At 36.7% G+C, this 18,963-nt stretch overlaps 1 protein-coding gene across 3 annotated transcripts in view; it reads right to left on the reverse strand.

Moving 5' to 3' along the window:
• Positions 1-750: 750 nt before the first annotated feature.
• Positions 751-18,963, reverse strand: part of SDHAF3 (succinate dehydrogenase complex assembly factor 3) — an 87,819-nt gene continuing 69,606 nt past the window's right edge. For 2 of the 3 annotated variants that reach the window (XR_009533378.1, XM_060108484.1), the window contains exon 3: positions 895-980. Coding sequence is in view for 2 of the 3 variants with exons in the window: in XM_060108484.1 (XP_059964467.1) it covers positions 949-980 (32 nt within the window). In the remaining variant the exon portion in view is untranslated. Of the gene's footprint in view, positions 981-18,963 lie in introns of all 3 variants that reach the window. The other variant, XM_060108483.1, reaches the window with a different exon arrangement.

Raw genomic sequence — 18,963 nt, forward strand, 5'->3', positions numbered from 1 at the left:
CACACACTGCAACGAAGGGTAGCCCCCAGTCACTGCAACTAGAGAAAGCCCACACACAGCAACAAAGACCCAACACAGCCAATAAATAAATAAATAAAAGAAAAAAAATTTAAAAAGAGGAAAAGAAGAAAAAAGACCTACAAAAACAAATCCAAAACAATTAACAAAATGGCAGTAAGAACATGCGTATCGATAATTTCCTTAAATGTAAATAGATTAAATGCTCCAACCAAAAGACAGACTGGCTGAATGGATATGAAAACAAGACCCCTATATATGCTGTCTACAAGAGACCCACTTCAGATCCAGGGACACATACAGACTGAAAGTGAGGGGATGGAAAAAGATATTCCATGCAAATGGAAATTAAATAATAACCTCAGAATTCTATATCTATCAATCATTATCATAATAAATATACTTATAAAGCTAAAGCCATGAAGCTAATGCTTAAACAAGAATAGCATTAAAACGAATTTATACATAAAAAAATTTTTGGCAAAATTTCACAAGCTTGTCCATTTTAGAGCCATTCTTTCTTGTTCAATCCAAAAAACAAATCCTATCCTTCAAATGCTGTTACTTCAATAATGTAAAGTTTCATCCACTTATGATCCTGATCTGTATATTACAAAGAGCATTCATCCCCAGATAAAAGAATATTTCATTAACACCAGGCATTCTCAAAGCCTAAAAGCTTAAGAAATAAATTTTAAAAACCAATGATAGTTAAAATAAGGGGCTCTGAAATGCTTTGTTAAACTTTATTGTATGGACTAAAATTTTGGTTTCCTGGACTCAGTAATACTAAACTGCCTATTGGGTTTAGTGGCTTCTTGCATCAGCTCCTGCAACTGTCCGATTTGCTCATCACGAAAGTCATTAAGTCTTTCTTCTGGTAGGGAGATTCCAAAACATGCTTTTTCAGTTGAATTGTGTCTGTTTTCATTAGCTTGTTGCCATAGCACTGCTGCATATGCCTAGTAAAAAGAAAAAAATTGAAGGTCATAGATATTAAAATGAGATCTGTATTCATTCATTTAATGTTGAAGAACTTAAAGAACTCTATCACTGAGTCTTGTGCATTTGGCAAATAAGACGCGGACAACATAGAGCTGTGTCTTTACTACTCAGTGATAATTTCAAATACATAATCTTATTTTTAGCATTTTAAGAGTTTTATTACCAAAGTCCTGAATCTGGAAATCTAGAAGGTTCAAGGCAGGTAGAAGTGGTCCATGAATTGGCTTCAGGAGCATGCATAAACCACCCAAAAATCATACACAAAATTGTATGTACACAAACATGCACATAGTTCTGGGGCCATAACTTTCATCAGATTTTCAAAGGGGGAGCCATGGGTCTTATAAAGTGGGTCTCAAAATTCTTTAGGTTCATTCCCCTGTCTTCAGTTTAAAAACTAATTTAAATCACACTTAGAAAAAATTTTCAAACCTTTAAGCTTTCAATATTTAACAATCATCTTTGCCAGAAAAAAATTCTACATTTTTCACACTGTAATTTTTCTCTCATTCAGTCTTCACTTTCAACTTAATATTCCAACTACCATTATCTAGCACAGATTAATTAAAAGCAGATTCTCACTCTAAAATCAGTATTTTAATCAAGCAGGAAGTACCACTGTATTTCAGTTCATGAAGTTAAATTATGTGCACCCTCTGGGTAAGTAAACAAATTAGTTAACTCTGGATAATGCTGCTATTGTATCTGGTTTAAGATAATTAAATTGCTTATAACTGTTAGATACCAGCATCACCAAAGAAACTTTAATTTCAGATATTCCAAACCTTTATTTGAATTGGAAATAATATCTTTGTCACATTTTACAGAAACCCATTTCATATAATACCAAAAAATTGCACACACCCTAGGGCTTTATAAATTCCACTTCTAAGTATATGCCCCAGAGCATAGTTTGTCAACCTCAGTACTATTAACAAATTGTATAATTTGGATAATACTTTGTAATGGAGTGGGTGGGAATCTGTTTTTGCATTGTAGGATGTTTAATAGTGTCCCTGGTCTCTACCCACTAGATGCCTGCAGCACCCCTCCTCTTAGTCTTGATAATCAAAAATGTCTCCAAAGACTGCCAAATGTTTCCTTGCAAGCTAAACTGCCCAGGTTGAGAACTACTGTCCTAAAGACACTTTCCAACATGTGGACAAGAGGCATTCAAAGAATGTTCATTGTGGCATTCCTTATAAAAGCAAAACATTGTTTATTAATAAACAAAGTGTTTATTTAGATACTTCTTTATAACCCATTAAGTGAATTAAATGTCTATATTAACATGAATAAATCTCTAAAATAATCAGAATCCAAAAAGCAAGTTAAAAAATTTATTCATTTGTAGAAATAGAAAAACCAATACTCAAATTCATATGAAAATGAGAGGCCTTGAAGAGCCAAAACAATCTTGAAAAAGAAAAAAACAAAGTTGGAGCATACACAGTTCCCAATTTCAAAACTTACTGGCTTTAGGGTAGATATATATAGACCAATGGAATAGAACTGAGCATCCAGAAATAAACCCTTACATATATGGCCAACTCACTTCTGACAATGGTGTCAAGTCCATCAATGGGGGAAAGAATATCTCTTCAACAGATGCTGGGAAAATTGGATTTCCACATGCAAAAGAGTAAAGCTGCATCCCTACCTCCCACCATATACAGAAATTAACACAAAATGGATGAAAAACAAACATAAGAGCTAAACCCATAAAACTCCTGGAAGAAAACAGAGGTAAATTTTCATGACCTTGGATTTGGCAACAAGTCTAAGATATGACACCAAAAGCATAAACAACAAAAGAAAAACTAGATAAATTGGATTTCATCAAAATTAAAAACTTTTGTGCATCAGAAGACACTCAGTGAAAAGAAACTGCAGAATGGGAAAAAATATTTGCAAACTATATGTCTGATAAGCATTTAATAACCAGAATATGTCAAGAATTCTTACAACTCAACAATAAAAAGACAACTCAAAAAATGGGCAAAAGACTTGAGTAGACATTTCTCCAAAGATATATAAACCATCAACAAGGACATGAAAAGAGACTCAACATAATTAGTCATTAGAGAAATGAAAATCCAAATCACGAGATACCACTTAATACCCATTAGGATGACTATAATAATAGACAATAAATAAAAGGAAAATAACACATATGGGTGAGAATTTGAAGAAACTGGAAACTTGTACATTGCTAGTGGGAATATAAAATGGTATAGCCACTGTGGAAAACAGTTTGGCAGTTCCTCATGAAGTAAAAGAATTACTGTATGATCCAGCAACTCCACTTACAGATATATACCCCAAATAAATGAAAGCAGGAACTCAAACAGATACTTGTACATCCATGTTCATAACAGCATTCATTATTCACAACAGCAAATATGTGGAAACATATCCATCAACAGATGAATAAATAAAATGTGGTATGAACATACAATGGAATATTATTCACACTTTAAAAGAATTTGATACATTCTACAACAGAGATGAAACTTGAAAACATTATGCTAAAACTGAAATAAGCCATACACAAAAAAACAAATATTGCAGGATTCCACTCATGTGAAATATGTAGAACAGGCAAATTTATAGAGACAAAAGTGTAATAGAGGACACCTGGGGCTGGGGGAGAGGGAGTGAGGATGTACTGCTTTTGGGGCACAGAGTTTGGGTAAGAAAAAGTTTTGGGTATAGACAGTGGTAACCGATGAACAAGACTGTAAATGCAATTAATGCCCCTGAGTGGTACACTTAAAAATGGCTAAAGTGGTAAATTTTACGTTATATGTATTTTTACCACATTAAAAAAAAAGCTATGCAAGGAGTTCTACTCCCATTAATAGTGGAGTACCTTCTATCAGACCAACCCTCCTGCAGATAACATAAAGTCTACACAAAATATAATCAAACAACAATCCCAAGACACTGGAGAGCAACCAAATCAGAAAGTAGAAAGGAATCGACAGAATGGAGAATGGCAGGGAACACAGGGTTAGATTGCCACTTTTACGGCATTTTTTCTGAGGGAAGATGCCAGTTGGTGCTGCAAGGTTACTGAGGACTCAGAGCACAATGTGGGAGAACAGCAGCAGTTGGAAAGTAAGAAAGGGAAATCTCAGAAAAAGAACTACTAAAGGGGAACCCCAAATTCTGCAAATAAACTCTGCCAAAATCTCTGGCTAACCCCTTAACTAAGCATGCTCACGACAGACTAAAGACCAGCTAAGGCAAAAAGAACTAAATAGACACTTCTTGTCAAGGGGGACACAGAGCTTGGAATCTGAGTTCTGCCAAGTTAACTGCTTGATAAAACAAAAATCAATACACTTTGGAAGAACATAGTGGAATAATGTCTCTACAATGTATCTATCATTCACAGTGTCCAGAAAAAAATCCAAAATTACAAGAAACATGAAGAAACAGAAAATGTGACCCATAATCAAGAGAAAAGGTAATGCCTGAAATGGTTCAGACATTAAAACTAGCAGCAAAGGATTCTGAAGCAGTTATTATTTATGTTCAAATACATAAAAGAAAATGTCATAATAAATGCATAGATGAGAAATCTCAGCAGAAAATGAGAAACTGTAAGAACCAAATGAAAACTCTAGAACTCTAAAATGCAGTTATCTGAAATTTTAAAATCCTCACTGAATGGGCTTAACAGCATACTAGAGATGAGAAAAGAAAGATTCAAACAATTTGAAAGTATGTCAGTAGAAATTATCCAACCTGAAAGTAAAAAATATTTTTAAAATGAACTTAATCTATATTTCTGTTTTTGTGCCAGTACCATACTGTCTTAATTACTGTAGCTGTGTAGTATCGTCTGAAGTCAGGGAGCCTGACTCCTCCAGCTCCGTTTTTCTTTCTCAAGATTGCTTTGGCTATTCGGGGTCTTTTGTGTTTACATACAAATTTGTGATTTTTTTGTTCTAGTTCTGTGAAAAATGCCAGTGGTAGTTTGATAGGGATTGCATTGAATCTGTAGATTGCTTTGGGTAGTAGAGTCATTTTCACAATGTTGATTCTTCAAGAACATGGTATATCTCTCCATCTATTTATATCATCTTTAATTTCTTTCACCAGTGTCTTAAAATTTTCTGCATACAGGTCTTTTGTCTCCTTAGGTAGGTTTATTCCTAGATATTTTATTCTTTTTGTTGCAATAGTAAATGGGAGTGTTTCCTTAATTTCTCTTTCAGATTTTTCATCATTAGTGTATAGGGATGCAAGAGATTTCTGTGCATTAATTTTGTATCCTGCTACTTTATCAAATTCATTGATTAGCTCTAGTAGTTTTCTGGTAGTATCTTTAGGATTCTCTATGTAGAGTATCATGTCATCTGCAAACAATGACAGTTTTACTTCTTTTCTGATTTGGATTCCTTTTATTTCTTTTTCTTCTCCAATTGCTATAGCTAAAAGCTCCAAAACTATGTTGAATAATAGTAGTCTATGTTGAATAATAGTGGTGAGAGTGGGCAACCTTGTCTTCTTCCTGATCTTAGTGGAAATGGTTTCAGTTTTTCACCATTGAGGATGATGTTGGCTGTGGGTTTGTCATATATGGCCTTTATTATGTTGAGGAAAGTTCCCTCTATGCCTACTTTCTGGAGGGTTTTTATCATAAATGGGTGTTGAATTTTGTCAAAAGCTTTCTCTGCATCTATTGGGATGATCATATGGTTTTTCTCCTTCAATTTGTTAAGATGGCGTATCATGTTGATTGATTTGCATATATGGAAGAATCCTTGCATTCCTCGGATAAACCCCACTTGATCATGGTGTATGATCCTTTTAATGTGCTGTTGGATTCTGTTTGCATTTTGTTGAGGATTTTTGCATCTATGTTCATCAGTGATATAGTAATCAAGACAGTATGGTACTGGCACAAAAACAGAAATATATAGATCAATGGAATAGGATAGAAAGCCCAGAGATAAACCCACACACATATGGTCACCTTATTTTTGATAAAGGAGGCAAGAATATACAATGGAGAAAAGACAGCCTCTTCAATAAGTGGTGCTGGGAAAACTGGACAGCTACATGTAAAAGAAGGAAATTAGAACACTCCCTAAAACCATACACAAAAATAAACTCAAAATGGATTAAACGAAAATGTAAGGCCAGACACCCTCAAACTCTTAGAGGAAAACATAGGCAGAACACTCTATGACATAAATCACAGCAAGATCCTTTTTGACCCACCTCCTAGAGAAATGGAAATAAAAACAAAAGTAAACAAATGGGACCTAATGAAACTTAAAAGCTTTTGCACAGCAAAGGAAAACAAGACCAAAAGACAACCCTCAGAATGGGAGAAAATATTTGCAAATGAAGCAACTAACAAAGGATTAACCTCCAAAACATACAAGCAACTCATGCAGCTCAATATCCAAAAAACAACCCAATCCAAAAATGGGCAGAAGACCTAAATAGACATTTCTCCAAAGAAGATATACAAATTGCCAACAAACATATGAAAGGATACTCAACATCACTAATCATTAGAGAAATGCAACTCAAAACTACAATGAGATATCATCTCACACCAGTCAGAATGGCCATCACCAAAAAATCTACAAACAATAAATGCTGGAGAGGGTGTGGAGAAAAGGGAACCCTCTTGCACTGTTGGTGGGAATGTAAGTAAGTTGATACAGCCACTATGGAGAACAGTATGGAGATTCCTTTAAAAACTAAAAATAGAACTACCATACGACCCAGCAATCCCACTACTGGGAATATACCCTGAGAAAACCATAATTCAAAAAGAGTCATGTTCCACAATGTTCACTGCAGCTCTATTTACAACAGCCAGGACATGGAAGCAACCTAAGTGTCCATCAACAGATGAACGGATAAACAAGATGTGGCACATACATACAATGGAATATTACTCAGCCATAAAAAGAAACGAAATTGAGTTATTTGTAGTGAGGTAGATGGACCTAGAGTCTGTCATACAGAGTGAAGTAAGTCAGAAAGAGAAAAACAAATACCATATGCTAACACATATATATGAAATCTAAAAAAAGAAAAAAACAATTGGTCAGAAGAACCTAGGGCCAAGACAGGAATAAAGATGCAGACCTACTAGAGAATGGACTTGAGGATATGGGGAGGGGGAAGGGTAAGTTGTGACAAAGTGAGAGAGTGGCATGGACATATATACACTACCAAACGTAAAATAGACAGCTAGTGGAAAGCAGCCACATAGCACAGGGAGATCAGCTCGGTGCTTTGTGACCACCTAGAGGGGTGGGATAGGGAGGGTGGGAGACGCAAGAGGGAGGAGATATGTGGACATATGTATATGTATAACTGATTCACTTTGTTATAAAGCAGAAACTAACACACCATTGTTAAGCAATTATACTCCAATAAAGATGTTAAAAAAAATGAACTTAAGATCAATTATCTGTGGGACAATGTCAAAACTGTGTTTTAATGGAATCCCAGAAGAAAATGAGGCAAAAATTTTTTTGAAAAATAAATGTACAGGTTCAAAAAGCTTAGCAAGCCCCAAGCAAGATAAATACAAAATGAAGCCACACCTAGGCATACAGTAGTCAGATTGTTGAAAAGGACCCATAAAGTAAAAATCCTAAAAGAAACTTATATAGTATGACCATATGTGTAGAAAATATATATTCTTTAGAGTTATATACATATGTTCAAAATGTATGAAAACAAGCATGGAAACAACAGACACCAATGTCAGGATACTGATTTCCCCCTTCCTGTTTTTCAAGGCAAAGACTGGGGTAAAGTTTTAGCTGTACTTTTAGTATTCTATTTGCTTTTTAAAAGACTGACTTAAGCAAATACTGTAAAATGTTAGTATTTGTTAAATCTGGGTGGTGGATACATGAATGTATTTTATACAATTTTCTTCTTCCTATATTTTGGAAATTTTCATTATTTTACACTTATAAATTTAAGTATACAAAATTCTAGAACATTTCACTGGGGTATAATTTATAATAATTAAGGTAACAATCTAATGCTTATCTTAAATTCTTATGTTTCCTGAGAAAACTAGAAATGCATTTCACACAGAAGTGTGAGGAGGAGGTCCCAGTTCAAGATGACAACAAAGAAGGCTCCTGAACTCTTCTCTTCCCACAAACACACCAAATCTACAGCTATACATAGAACAACTTCCTGTGAAAAAAATCCAGAAACTAGCTGCATGACTCTTACATATTGGGTAAATAAGAAAAAATCCACACTGAAAAAGGTAACAGAGGCTGAGACACAATCTCCCCATAAACCCCAACCCAGCACTGAGGATCTGCAAATAGGTGGGCACCATCCTGGCATGCTCCCATTGCCCTGCCACAGGTTGTCAGTATCTCTATGAAAGAAGCTTGTAAGGCTGGTCTAATAGTGATGAACTCTTTCAGCTTTTGCTTCTCTGTCAAGAATAAGTCCATATCTATCAATAGTTATTTTAAATGTCATGAACTAAATTATTCAATCAAAAAACACAGAGTAGCTGAATGGATTAAAAAAAAACAGACATAACTATATGCTGCCTACCAGAGACTCAATTCAGCTTTAAGGACACAAACAGACACGTGGAAAAAGATATTCCATGCAAGTGGAAACCAAAAGAAAGCTGGGGTAGCTATAGTTACATCAGATAAAACAGACTAAGACAAAGACTAAAAGAGAGACAAGGAAGGTCACTGTATAATGAAAAGGGGGTCCATCCAAAAAAGAATGGCATTTTTAATATGTATGCAGCAAATATTAACAGATCTAATGAGAAAAACAGGAAATACAATAATAGTAGGGGGCTTTAATACCATACTTTCATCAATGTACAAATAATCCAGACAGAAAATCAGTAAGAAAACATTCAAGTCCATCTGGTGTAACATGCACTTTAACAAACATTTACAGAACATTTCATTCAAAAGCAGCATAGTACACATTCTTCTTAAGCCCACATGACACATTTTGCAGGATAGATCTTATGTTAGGACACAGATTAAGAAGACTGAAATCATATCAAGCATCTCTTCCAACCAAAATGGTATTATTATGCTAGAAATCAATTCCAAAAAGAAAACTGGAAAATTCATAAATATGTGGTGATTAAATACCATGAAATTGAACAACCAATGGGTCAAAGAAGAAATCAAAAAATACCTTGAGACAAACAAAAATGGAAATACAACACACCGAAACGTAGAGGATGCAGCAAAAGCAGTTCTAAGAAGGAAGTTCATAGTGATAAATGACTACATTAAGAAAAAAGAAACATCTCAATAAAAAAAACCTAACTATATACCTGAAGGAACGAGAAAAAGAAAAACCTAAGCCTAAAGTTAGTAGAAGGAAGAAAATAACAAAGATCAGAGCAGAAATAAATAAAGACAAGAAAGGACAATACAAAAGTTCAATGAAACTAAGCTGATTTTTTGAAAAGATAAACCAAGTACACATACCTTTAGCTAGATTCACTAAGGAAAGAAGAAGACTCAAATGATATTAGACATGAAAGAGGACAATACAACTGTTCCCACAGAAATGCAAAGGATCATCAGAGACTACAATGAACAATTATCCGTTAACAATTTAGACAACCTACAAGAAATGGATAAATTGCTAGAAACATAAAACCTACTAAATAAGACTGAATCATGAACAAATAGAAAATCTGAACAGACCAATTAGAAATAAGGTGATTGAATCAGTAATCAGAAACCTCCCAAAAAACAAAAGTCCAAATGGATTTACTGGTAAATTCAACCAAACATTTAAAGAATTAATACCAATTCTTTTCAAACCCTTCCAAAAGACAGAAGAGAAGAGAACACTTCCAAACTCATTTTACAAGACCAGCACTATTACTCTGATACTGAAACTAGACAAAACAAACAAGAAAAGGAAATTACAGGCCAATATTCCTCATAAACATAAATGCAAAAATTCTCAACAAAACATTAGCAAGCCCAATATAACAATACACTAAAAGGATCATAAACCATGATCAAATGTGATTTATCCCTGGGATGAGATGGTTCAACATCAGCAAAACAATCAATGTGATACACCACATTAACAAAACTAAGGATAAAAATCATGTGATCATCTGAGTAGATGTCGAAAAAGCATTTGACAAAATTCAAATTCAATTATGACAAAAACTCTCAACAACTGGGTACAGAGGGAACATGCCTCAACATAATAAAGGCCATATATGACAAGCCCACAGTTAATATCATACACAGTGATGAAAAACTGAAAGCTTGTCCTCTAAGATCAGCAATGATAGGAGGATGTCCATTCTTGCCACTTTTACTCAACATACTACTAGAAGTCCTAGCCAGAGCAATCAGAACAAAAAGAAAAAAAAAAAAAAGAAAAGGCATCCAAATAAAAAAAGTAGTAAAGCTGTCATTATTTGTAAATGACATACATAGAAAACCTTAAAGACTCCAAGAAAAAACCTTATACATGAATCTGGTAAAGTTGCAGGATACAAAATCCATATACAAAAATTAGCTGTATTTTTATACACTAGTAACGAACTATTAGAAATATTAAGACAATCCCATTTACAACTGGATCAAAAAGAATAAAATACTTAGGAATAAATTTAACCAAGGAGCTGAAAGACCTGTATACTGAAAACTGTAAGACATGGATGAAAGAAATGGAAGAAGGCACAAATGAAGAGATACTCCATGCTCACGGACCAGAATATTGTTAAAATCCATACTACCCAGAGCAATCTATGTATCCAATGCAACCCCTAACAAGATTCCAATGGCATTTTTTTCAGAGAAATACAGTAAACAATACTAATATTTGTATGGAACCACAAAATACCCCAAATAGCCAAAGCAATCTTGAGAAAGAACAAAGCAAGAGGCATTACACTTCCTGCTTTCAAACTATATTACATAGCTTTAGTAATCACAACAGTATGGTATTGCAATAAAAAACAGAAACAGATCAATGGAACAGAAGTAAATCCGTGCATATGTGGTCAACTAATTTATGACAAAAGAGCCACAACTATACAATGGAGAAAGGACAGTCTCTTCCTGGATAAAGAAAATGTGGTATACGTGATTTTATATATATACTACCATATATAATACAATATATATATACACGCACACACACAAAGGAATATCATTAAGCTATTTACAACAACATGGGGGCATTGTGCTAAGTGAAATAGGTCAGATAGAAAAACACAAATATAGTATAATCTCACTTATATGAGGAATCTTAAAAAAAAAAAAACCTCACAGATTCAGAGAACAAATTGGTAGTTACTAGAGGGAGGGAGCTGGGCAGAGAAGGGAGGAAACGGGTGAAGGTAGTCAAAAGGTACAAACTTCCAGTTATAAGATAAATAAGTCCTTGGCATGTAACGTATACATGGTAACCATAGTTAACAATACTGTATTGTATATTTGAAAGTTGTTAAACAGTAAATCATAAAAATTTTCGTCACTAGAAAAAATGTAAATGTGTGGTGATGGATGTTAACCAACTTATTCTGGTAGTCATTTCACAATATATACATACATTAAATCATTATGTTGTAGACCTAAAACTAATACAATGTTATACAATCATCCCTTGGTATCCACAGGGTACTGGTTGCAGGACCCCCTGTGGATACCAAAATCAAAGGATGCTCAAGTCCCTTATATAAAATGGTGTAGTACAGTTGGCCCTCTGTATTAGTAATTGCAGAACTCACAGATACAGAGGGCCAACTACATGTCAGTTATATCTCGATTTTTAAAAATCTGGTAATTCAAGCCCATATTAGTTTGATAAAATGCCAAAAAAAAAAAAAAAAAAAAAGATCTGGGCTTCCCTGGTGGTGCAGTGGTTGGTTGAGAGTCCGCCTGCCGATGCAGGGGACACGGGTTCGTGCCCCGGTCCAGGAGGATCCCACATGCTGTGGAGCGGCTGGGCCCGTGAGCCATGGCCGCTGAGCCTGCGCGTCCGGAGCCTGTGCTCCGCAACGGGAGAGGCCACAACAGTGAGAGGCCCGCGTACCGGAAAAAAAAAATAAAAGATCTAAGGGGAATGATCAGTGAACATTTTGAGTGTAAAGACTGTCACAGCAGGGAAAAAGAACACCCTTCCCCCCTGCTGTCACCCTCTATTGCCTACCAGTCTGCCCTATGCACTTTCAACATTCCTCTATTGACAGGATGCAAGAAAAATGTCAAACAAAAAACCCAAAAACTTTAAGACAATTTGTATGTGTCCAGATACAGGGAGAAGCAGCAATAAAATATTAATTTTCTGGCTCGATCCCCTGCCAAGAAAACCTACCTAGAGGGAGAAAGACAGAATAGAAAAACATCTCATATGAGCTACAGCACCCTTTGGTTTCAAGCTTGTCATGCTAGCCTCTAAGAATAAAGCTATCCCAGAATTTTCCTAAAGTTAGAAGACTCCTATGATTTGATCTCTTGAACCAAAATGAATGCACAGTGCTTCCTCAGGTAGCAGAAAGCCATCAAAGGAAGACTCTTTGAGTATGGGGAGAGAAGGTGTAGTGGGTTGAATGGTGTCCTCCAAAGATAACAAGTCCTGATTCCTGAAAACTGTATTACCTTATATGGTAAAGGGTTTGCAGATGTATTTAAATTACGAATTTTTGAGCTGAGGAGATTATCCTGGTACCTAAATACCATCACAAATGTTCATAAAGGAGAGAGACTGAGAGAAATCAGACACACCAGAGGAGAAGGTACTGTGAAGATGGAGACAGTTTGGAATGACATGCAACACATCAAGGAATGCCTTCACCCACCAGAAGCTAGGAGAAGCAAAGCACGGTTTCTCCCTGAGAACCTCCAACATCTTGATTAGGACACAGAGCCTCCAGAACAGTATGAGAATAAAATTCTGTTGTTTTAAGTCACCAAGTTGTGCTAATTTGTTACAGCAGCTCCAGGAAACTAAGACAGCAGTAAACTACAGAAACATGATGTTAGAAAAGGCTTGTAACAGGAAAAACTACCCTTCATGCTATGGTAACAACTTGAAGTGTGGCTTGCTAATTCTCTTTCTCACTAGAGTTTTTAAAAAGGCAGAGAACCTAGAGTACCAGAGTACCTAGTCTTATCAGTGACAATAATTAGAAATATTTTAAGAGACTAGTTATGCCGTCACTGTACTTTCTTATTCTTTATGCATTAAACTTGTCTATAGTCTGAATCCAATTGATTACCATTAAATTACTGGTAACAAAGTAGATAGAATCTTTTATAACATGACTTTAACTTAAAAGATAAAAATAAACTGTCCATCTAATAAAATTACCTCTAAAGCAAAGTATCAGCAAAATGCAGGCAAAGACTTTTTTTGTGTGTGTGGTACGCAGGCCTCTCACTGCTGCAGCCTCTCCCGTTGTGGAGCACAGGCTCCGGACGCGCAGGCTCAGCGGCCATGGCTCATGGGCCCAGCCGCTCCGCGGCATGTGGGATCCTCCTGGACCGGGGCACGAACCCACGTCCCCTGCATCGGCAGGCGGACTCTCAACCACTGCGCCACCAGGGAAGCCGAAGACTTTTTTAAGAATAAAAATGAACTGTATTCGTTTTTTTTTTTTAACCAGCTTCGGGACTTAAAAAACTGAAGGAATAACTCAACAAGAGAAACAACCAGATATTATGGGCCTCCTGATGGAAGCACCTAACACAAAAATCTATCTACACTGAATATCCTCTACATTTAACCCAATTTACAGAATATGTTAAATATCACTATGGAAATTCAATCAGCAGAATCCAGACTATGAAGAGCTACAAAAACAAACAACCCCAGTCTTAGAGCTAAGAAAGAAAAAATAACTTTACAGTGGAGAAACCTAGAAGACACCACATTAACCAAATGATCAAGATTAACATTACCAGTAATAAGTGATACTGAAAACATCATGGTGGAGTAAGATGCTCCCTTTGTCTCTCCTCTTCAATCTGCAAACTCTAAAACATATGCCCTCAACAAAGGTACCTCTGCCCAACACATCAGGATTCCAGAGATCCACATATCTGTACATCTAAAGGTGGGTAGACTGGAACACATAGAGAAGACAGAACCAGAAGAAGAGCAAAGGCAGTGCCTGCAATCCCAGCTACCTGGTTGTGGCAGCAGAGCCCACAGCCCCAGGGAGCCCCGTAACAGCAGAGGAGGTAGCACACATGACTCCAGATACCTGGCCCCGTTGGCACTCCTGGCCATGGTAATTGGGCAGCAGCAGCAGAGGGGCCTATGACCACATTCCTCCAGCCACAGAGACACCCACCACTCTGACCCCTTACTCAGAGCAGTGGTGCCTGCAAACACGACAACCCCAGACACAGCAGAGGCAACCTTGCCCCAGCTCCTCCCCATTCCCCTCCCCCCACAGCAGCAGAGCCTGTGGCTTGGGAGATCCTGGACACAGCAGAAGCACTTACCATCCCAGTGCCCCTGGTGGCAATGCCAGCAATAGCGCAGCAGCAAGGCACCAACAACCCTCGAGGCACAAGCAGCAACAAGGTCAACTGGCAACACCTATGACAGGTGGTAAAGGGTGGAAAGTGCCAACTCTCAAATATAACCAGAGGCAGCTAAGGTAAGAAAAACAAAAAACTTGTGTCATAGTGTCACCCACTGGAAAACAAAAGAAAGGACTCTGATTTCTAACCTGTTGAATCCTTAGAATTAAATTAAAAAACCAAAACTAAAACCAATAACTTTAAAGAAGAAAGATGTTTGCTATTTCAAATGCACCAGCAGAGGAACAAGTCATCAAGTACCATGAAGAACCACAGTAACACTATATCAGCAGTCCCCAACCTTTTTGGCATCAGGGACCAGTTTTGTGGAAGACAATTTTTCCATGGACCAGGGCTGGGTGGGAATGGGAATGGTTTCAGGATGATTCAAGCACATTACATTTATTGTGCACTTTATTTCTACTATTATTACATTGTAATATATAAAGAAATAATTTTACAACTCACCATAATGCAGAATCAGTGGGCGCCCTAAGCTTGTTTTCCTGCAACTAGAGGTCTTGCCTGGGGGTGATGGGAGACAGTGACACCTGAAGTGTGTTGCTTATTTCCAGTGTACTCCATAAGATGCAGCTTAATTGTCACTTGCCACTCACTGATAGGGTTTTGATATGAGTCTGCAAGCAACTGATTTATTATGGTCCCTGTGCAGTCAAACCTCGCTGCTAATGATAATCGGTATTTACACTAAGCATCACCGCCTCTGCTCAGATCATCAGGCATTAGATTCTCATAAGGAGCACGCAACCTAGATCCCTCACATGCACAGTTCACAGTAGGGTTCATGCTCGTATGAGAATCTAATGCTGCTGCTGACCTGACAGGAGGCAGAGCTCAGGCAGTAATGCCAGCAATGGGGAGCAACTGTGAATACAGATGAAGCTTTGCTCCCCTGACCAGCGCTCACCTCCTGCTGTGCAGCCCGGTTCCTAACAGGCCGCAGACTGGTACCAGTCTGTGGCCTAGGGGTTGGGGACCCCTGCACTATATCACAAAAAGAGAATGACAATTCTCCAGAAACCAAACTTAAAGGCATGTAATATTGTGATCTAACTGATAGAAAAGTCAAAATAGCTGCCACAAAGAAACTAACAAACTTCACGAAAACTCTGAAATGAGCTCAGGAATAAAATTAATGACAAGAAGGAATACTTTACCAAAAAGATTGAAAGGTAAAAGAACCAAACAAATTCTGGAGATGAGGAACTCAATAATCAAAGTGAACACTGCATTAGAAAGCACTAAAAACAGAGCAGACCCCATGGAACAGAGAATTAGTAAGCCTGTAGATAGAAATCTATAAATAATATAGGTAGAAGAAGAAAAAGAATGAAGATCCAAAAAAATTGAAAAATAAAAAAGAATGCCATTCGCAGTGACATGGATGGACCCAGAGATTGTCATACTAAGTGAAGTCAGAGAAAGACAAATATCATATGATATCACATATGTGGAATCTAAAAAAAATGGTACAAATGAACTTACTTACAGAACAGAAATAGTCACAGATGTAGAAAACAAACTTATGGTTACCAAGGGGGAAAGGGAGAAGGGACAGATAAATTGGGAGATGGGGATTGACATAAACACACTACTATATATAAAACAGATAACTAATAAGAACCTACTGTACAGCACAGGGAACTCTACTCAATACTCTGTAATAACCTATATGGGAAAAGAATCTAAACAAGAGTGGATGTATGTATATGTATAACTGATTCACTTTGCTGTACAGCAGAAACTAACACAACATTGTAAATCAAATATTCAATAAAAATAATAAATAAATATTTTTTAAAAAGAGGAAATTCTCTAAGAACTATCCAACTCTTTTAGGAAAGGCAACATTAGGATAATGAGCATTCCAGAAGGAGAAGGGAGGGAGAAGGAAACAGAGAGTTTATCTAAAGAAGTAATAGCTGAGAACTTCCCAATCCTGGGGAAGGAACTGGATATACAAGTCCATGAAGCTAAGAGAACACCTAATTACCTCAATGCAAAAAGACTTTCTCCAAGACATTCTACATTTAAACTGTCAAGTCAATGGCAGGGCTTCCCTGGTGGCGCAGTGGTTGGGGGTCCGCCTGCCGATGCAGGGGACAGGGGTTCATGCCCCGTTCCGGGAGGATCCCGCATGTCGTGGAGCGGCTGGGCCCATGGGCCATGGCCACTGGGACTGCGCATCCGGAGCCTGTGCTCTGCAACAGGAGAAGCCACAGCAGTGAGAGGCCCACGTACCACACACGCACACACAAAAGTCAATGACAAAGAATTTTAGAGGCAGCTGGGGGAAAATGTATGATAACTGACAAAGTAACCACCACTAGGAAATGAGCAGATTTCTCACCAGAAATTCTACAGTCCAGGCGAGTATGAAATGACCACCTCAAAATTCTCAATGATAAACACTGTCAGCCAAGGACACTCTATCCAGCAAAGTTATTCAGATATGAAGGAGAAATAAAGACTTTCCCATCTCTGAGGGAGCTCATCAACACTAGACCTGCCTTACAAGAAATGTTGAAAGGAGCTCTTCTACCAGAAAGAAAAGGCCAGAGTACACAAAACTTTGCGTAAAGTGATAAATCTGAACATTTCAACTCTACATCAGAATAGGTTTTTTAACACATTATAGAATAAAGGTTAAAGAGGAAAAAAAGCAGCAAAAATAACTATAGCTACTTCAATTTGGTAACAAACTCACAATATAGAAAAGGATAATTTGAGACAACAAAAACAAAGGCAGCAGGGGAGAGGAAAAGGACAGAACCCATATAGGCAAATGAAGACAAGATGCTGTCATCACAAAAAGGACTATTTTACCTATGAGACATTTTATACAAACTTCATGTTAACCACAAAATACAAATCCAGAACACAGACACAAAATATAGAAAAAGAGGAAACTGAGAAAACATAGAAGACCACCAAAGGAAACGTAAGGAAAAAGAAACAATGGAGATAGAGAGCAACCAGAAAACACAGCATAAAATGGCAATACTAAGTTCCCATTTATTAATAATCATCCTAAATATAAATGGAATGAATTCACCAATTCAGACACAGAGTGCACAGATGCATTATAAACACGACCCAACTATATGCTATCTCCAAGAGACTCATCTCAGCTCTAAAGACAAACTTGGGCTCAAAAGTGAAGGGATAGAAGATGATACTACAAGCAAATGGCAGCCAAAAGAAAGCACACATAGCCATAATCACATCAGACAAAATAGACTTCAAGCCAAAAAAGGTAACAAGAGACAAAGACGGACATTAATAATGATAAAGGAGATATTTCATCAAGAAGACATAACAGTTATTAATGTAAATGCACCTAACATAGGAGCACAAAATATATACAGCAATTATTAACAGACCTAACAGGAGAAATTGACAGGAACACAATAATAGTAAGGGACTTTAACACCCCACTTACATCAACAGATAAATCATCCAGACAGAAAGTCAAAGAGGAAACAGTGGCCTTAAGTGAAGCACTAGACCAGATTGATTTGATATGTTTTTATAGAACATTCCATCCAAATGCAGCAGAATACACATTCCTCTCAAGTGGACATGCAACATTCTTAAGGACAGACCATATGTTGGGATGCAAAACAAGATCAATAAATTTAAGACCAAAATCATATCAAGCATCTTTACTGATCACAGTTGTATGAAATTAGAAATCAACTCTAAGAAGAAAACTGGTAAAATCAGAAATATGTGGAGACTGAACAACAGGCTACTGAACAACTACTGGATCAATTAAAAAGTCAAAGAAGAAACTTAAAAATACCTGAATAGAAATGAAAATGAAAATACAACATACCAAAATCTACGGGATACAGCAAAAGCAGTGCTTAGAGGAACATTTATAGCAATATAGGACTACCTCAAGTAACAAGAAAAAATCTCAAATAAATAAACTTACACCTAAAGGAATGAGAAAAAGAACAAACAAATCTCAAAGTCAGTAGAAAGAAGAAAATAAAAGAGATCAGGGGAGAAATAAATGAAATAGAAACTAAAAGGACAAAAGAAAAGATCAATGAAACTAAGAACTGGTTCTTTTAAAAGATAAAATCAACAAACCTTTAGCTAGACTCACTAAGAAAAAAGAGAAGGCTCTGATAAATCAGAGATGAAAGATAAGAAATAACAATGGATAGCACAGAAATACAAAGGATTATAAGAGAACATTATGAACAGCAATATGCCAACAAATTGGACAACCTAGAAGAAATGGACAAATTCTTAGAATCATACAACCTTCCAAGACTAAATACTGAATAAAACAAATCTGAATAGGCCAATTGCTAATTAAGAGATTGAAACACTAATCAAA

The sequence above is a fragment of the Mesoplodon densirostris genome, chromosome 9 (assembly GCF_025265405.1).
Source record: "Mesoplodon densirostris isolate mMesDen1 chromosome 9, mMesDen1 primary haplotype, whole genome shotgun sequence".
Lineage (NCBI taxonomy): Eukaryota > Metazoa > Chordata > Mammalia > Artiodactyla > Ziphiidae > Mesoplodon > Mesoplodon densirostris.